The sequence below is a fragment of the Rhagoletis zephyria genome, unplaced genomic scaffold (genome assembly GCF_001687245.7).
Source record: "Rhagoletis zephyria isolate East Lansing unplaced genomic scaffold, Rhagoletis_zephyria_1.1 Rzeph_scaffold_10184, whole genome shotgun sequence".
Taxonomy (NCBI): Eukaryota; Metazoa; Arthropoda; class Insecta; order Diptera; family Tephritidae; genus Rhagoletis; species Rhagoletis zephyria.
The window spans coordinates 1-3816 of NW_016167262.1; the positions used below are offsets into that span (position 1 = coordinate 1).

The 3816-nt window shown below is 38.3% G+C and overlaps 1 protein-coding gene across 1 annotated transcript; it reads right to left on the reverse strand.

Moving 5' to 3' along the window:
- Positions 1-908: 908 nt before the first annotated feature.
- LOC108376284 (uncharacterized) lies at positions 909-2987 on the reverse strand. The gene is made up of 4 exons (XM_017632483.1): positions 2314-2987; positions 1942-2202; positions 1775-1867; positions 909-1698 (listed from the first exon to the last, which is right to left on the reverse strand). Exons 1-4 carry the CDS (start codon positions 2936-2938, stop codon positions 1274-1276), a joined length of 1404 nt encoding a protein of 467 aa, XP_017487972.1. The 5' UTR covers positions 2939-2987; the 3' UTR covers positions 909-1273.
- Positions 2988-3816: the final 829 nt, after the last annotated feature.

Sequence of the window (3816 nt, forward strand, 5' to 3'; positions counted from 1 at the left end):
AAATCGCTTAGGCGGTTACAGCGCCAAATAAGAAGAAGAAGAAGAATTTCAAAATGCCGAAATTTCAAATGCAAAATTTTTAAAAAGAAAAATTAGAAAAGTAGTATTTAAAAAATACAGAATTTTGATCGAGCAGAACTTTTTAACATTTTGCAGAATTTTGCGATGTAGAATTTTGTAATGCAGCGTAATGAGACGCTCCCTGAAAATGTTTGTTATTTCTCATGAACAGTATGTATTTATTGAAGTCGATTAGGGATTTCTCAAAAGTCTTAATAGTATATAATTTCTAAAATTTGGTAACACTGCGCTAGCTTTTCTGGTGTATGTAAATATGTATGTGTATGTATATTTAAGCCTGTTTACCTGTTGTGTGAGTCGCTAAAATGCTGCGTGCAAAACTTTATTAATTATTGTATGCTAATGCTGAAAAATATGCATTCAAACGTATGTATATAAGTACGTTAGGGTAGCTCATTTCTAAGTGAAAAGTTTCCTTTTCATGAAAAATTAGTTTTTAATAATGGAGAGATTAAACTTATGATTAATCGCATCCCAAAAGGTCCAATTAATGTTTATGTTTGTGCTTGCTTTTACTTATTGATACGAAACAAAAAAAAGCAAAAACTACCAATTATTGTTGATTTTCCTTAGCGTTGTAATATCTTCTCGGAGCCCCGTTTGGCATTGATTGTGAGAGTGGTTTTAAAGATAGGTTTTCTGGGGTTGCTATTGTAAAGTACTCCTCCTGCTTATTTTATTTTAATTCGAAAAAGGTGGGTTGCCCTAATAAATGTAAATACATATATGTAGCTAGTTGGTATATAGTATGCGGCAGCACATTTCTGTATTCCAGAGGTGACTGAGAGAGCAACTTTAGACAGATTTACATGTGAATAGCAAAGCAATTAAAGTTGATGGGCAAAATGTTGACCAGATTTTTATTTTTCTTTATGCGGTCTAACACCGAAATTCAATCAAACAGGGCTACTTCACGCTTCGACGAGTGAAAGTCAATTAAGAACTACGGGATTTTGATATTTAATTAATTTTGACTTATTCACTTACAGATATACAAATTTTTATATCGAAATACTTACTAGATACATATACTCACAATAAAATAAATTAAATAAATATTTTTACTCGTCTAACCTAACTTTGTTTCTTTTGTGTTTTTTTTTTTTTTAAATTAAAGCGGTCGCATTCAATTCGCTTTAATAAATCGTATTTACACTATTCCCATACATGCCTGCAAGTCCGTTTTGCAGGCTTAATTGAAAAAATCCAGTATGCCGTTCAAAATTTCAAGGGCAAAATCATTTTCGCCCGTCGAGGCGGCCTTCTTTTTCTTTTGTTTGCGCGCCTTCTTCGATTTTTTCTTCGACTTCACTGTGGAAGCATCAACAGCTGCGGGTGCGGGTGTTACAGCAGCCGTTTCATCAATTGGCGCGACGGCACTATGATCACTCGCTACCGCCGCTTCGGTGTCGCTATCCTCTTTCCCCTGTGCAGTGTCTTTGTTTTCAGCAATCCGTGTAGCGGGCGCAGCCGGTGTAGCAGCTACAGCAGGAGTGACAGCTGCTGTTGGTTTCTCTTCATCATCATCGTCCAATTCATCGAGCAGACCGGCCAAGCTAAAGCCACCATAATCAGCATCGGCGGGGGCCTCTGCGTCATCATCTTCCTCGACTTCATCTAAAAATCAAATTTATAGATTTTGGTATTCAAATGGCTATTAACATATGTATGCACGTATGTATATTACAATTACCATCTTCATCCGTTTCGTCCTCCTCTTCATCGGTCTCGTCGGCTTCCTCCGGCTCGTCGTCGTAGTCATCATCCTCGTCATCATCGCCACCAGCTTTAAATTAATATTCACATATGTATAAAAATTACTCAGTGTGCCCTCCCGTAATATAATCCGACGTGACTCACCTCCGAAACCGAAAATGTCATCATCATCTTCGTCCTTATTCACCTCGGTGGGTAGCGGTTCAGCTTCAGCCACTCTTAGACCCTCAGGTCCAAATTTGAAGCATGAAATGCGCAATGCTGCCTCCACCTCATCCTCAGCGCGCAACTCAAAGCCCAAGCAAGCCTTGAAATCATTCTTAGCTTTTGACAGACCATAAACGCGTCCACAGAATTTAGAGTAACCACCGGGTAGGCCCACACATATGGGTTTGGCGCGTTTGCCTGTAAAATAAAATGTTAATAATCGTAGTTTGTGCGAGAATATTGCATTTTCCAATTCAATAATTTTAATGAATTTCTCATAAAACTTGTATGCTCTTTCTCGTCACTCACCCGAAATCGTGCGAGTCGCCAATGTAATGTCTCCATATTTAAGCGATACCGACATACGCTCATTGCCCAAATAGGTAATCTTTGCACAACCGGGACCGCGCACGGGAATTATAGGCAAATTGAATTGCCGACAGCAATCGCAGTGATCGTCGGTACATTTACAATATTTGCTAATTGGATTTGGATCATCCTGATTCTGTACTGGTGTAGCTTCGGTCACTGCCGCGCTGACAGCCGAGCCGCCCGAAGCGGCTGCCGGAGAAGCAGCTACTGCCGCTGCAACCGGTGTAGCCACTGCAGATGCAGTAGTAACGGCGTCCACTATCTCATTTGCCGCCTCATCTACGACAGCGGCAGCTACTTCCTCTGCCTGATCAACGACTTCATCCGCAAACTGCGTAGTTTCATCAGCACCAGGACCCGAAACGTCTTCTGAGTTGAGTGATTCGATTTGTTGTGGTTCAGGTGGCGCAACATTTGGATCTATTTCTTCCGGAGGTAAATTGAGACGCTGAAAGGGGTGAGATATTTTATCTGCTCGTCGGAAAACGGTTTTCGCGTCGGCGCAAATGAAACCCATTAGACAGGCCACGGCAATACCGAGCAAAATGTCTTGATATCGCATATTGGGCGGAAGCTGGAGATTGGCAACTAAAAAATAAGTCGAAATTTTTTTTGTTAATTAAAAGTTTATATGTAAATTATTTGATGAATATCCTATGTCCTGAATATATTTTTAATCTACATTTTCTACATTTACAGAATTTGTCTAGATGATATTTGATTATAGCAATGTGATGCTTATTATGTATATAAGGACTAATTAAGGTAGTCATAGTTTCGTAGTATCTAGTCAGTTAATTTTACAAAACTTCCCAGTTGGCTCCGAACCCGTTGACAATGCGATACGAAAGATGAATTAATCCGATAGGTGGCGCAGGAGCCGAGATATTTCAAAAACCTGTATTTGTAAACCGAGACTTAAACTAAAGTTAACACTCTCAACTTACTATTCCTGAAAATACCACCCTGCAAATTGAATTGATGGTCACTTATAGTTATTTATTTAACAGCGAAAACTGATTTTGGCGAAGTTTGAGTACCTACCGCAATTGAACAAAAGGTGATAGAACCTTCCATTTATCTACGGTGACCATTCGTACCGATTTTGAGAAAATTGTACCGCTGAATTTTTTTAAAAAGCGGCACGTATAACCCGATTTTTCAAATTTTTACCGATTAAATCCCGATTTTCAGTGCTCAAAAATAAATTTCGTTATCACAAAGAACATAGAATACAGGGGAGCCACAAAGATGGCCAGTATCTTTATTTTCTACGATCTTTGGTTGTATTTTATTCTGTCAAACTGGTATTCTCGCTATATTGCAGTCATTATTCTTGCTACTTAATTTTTTTAAGGTTTTTTATAATTATTTTTGAAGTTTTTTTTTTTAATGAAACGCTTCTGACTTGAGTTTAGTGAAATTATAAAAAATAATACT

What these genes read in the sequence shown, in the direction of transcription:
- LOC108376284 (XM_017632483.1), bottom strand. Translation starts at nt 2,938, where the DNA reads ATGCGATATCAAGACATTTTGCTCGGTATTGCCGTGGCCTGTCTAATG. An exon ending in TGACATTTTCGGTTTCGGAG is followed by an intron (nt 1,868 to 1,941) that starts GTGAGTCACGTC and finishes ATTAATTTAAAG; the next exon opens with CTGGTGGCGATGATGACGAG. An exon ending in GGACGAAACGGATGAAGATG is followed by an intron (nt 1,699 to 1,774) that starts GTAATTGTAATA and finishes TTTGATTTTTAG; the next exon opens with ATGAAGTCGAGGAAGATGAT.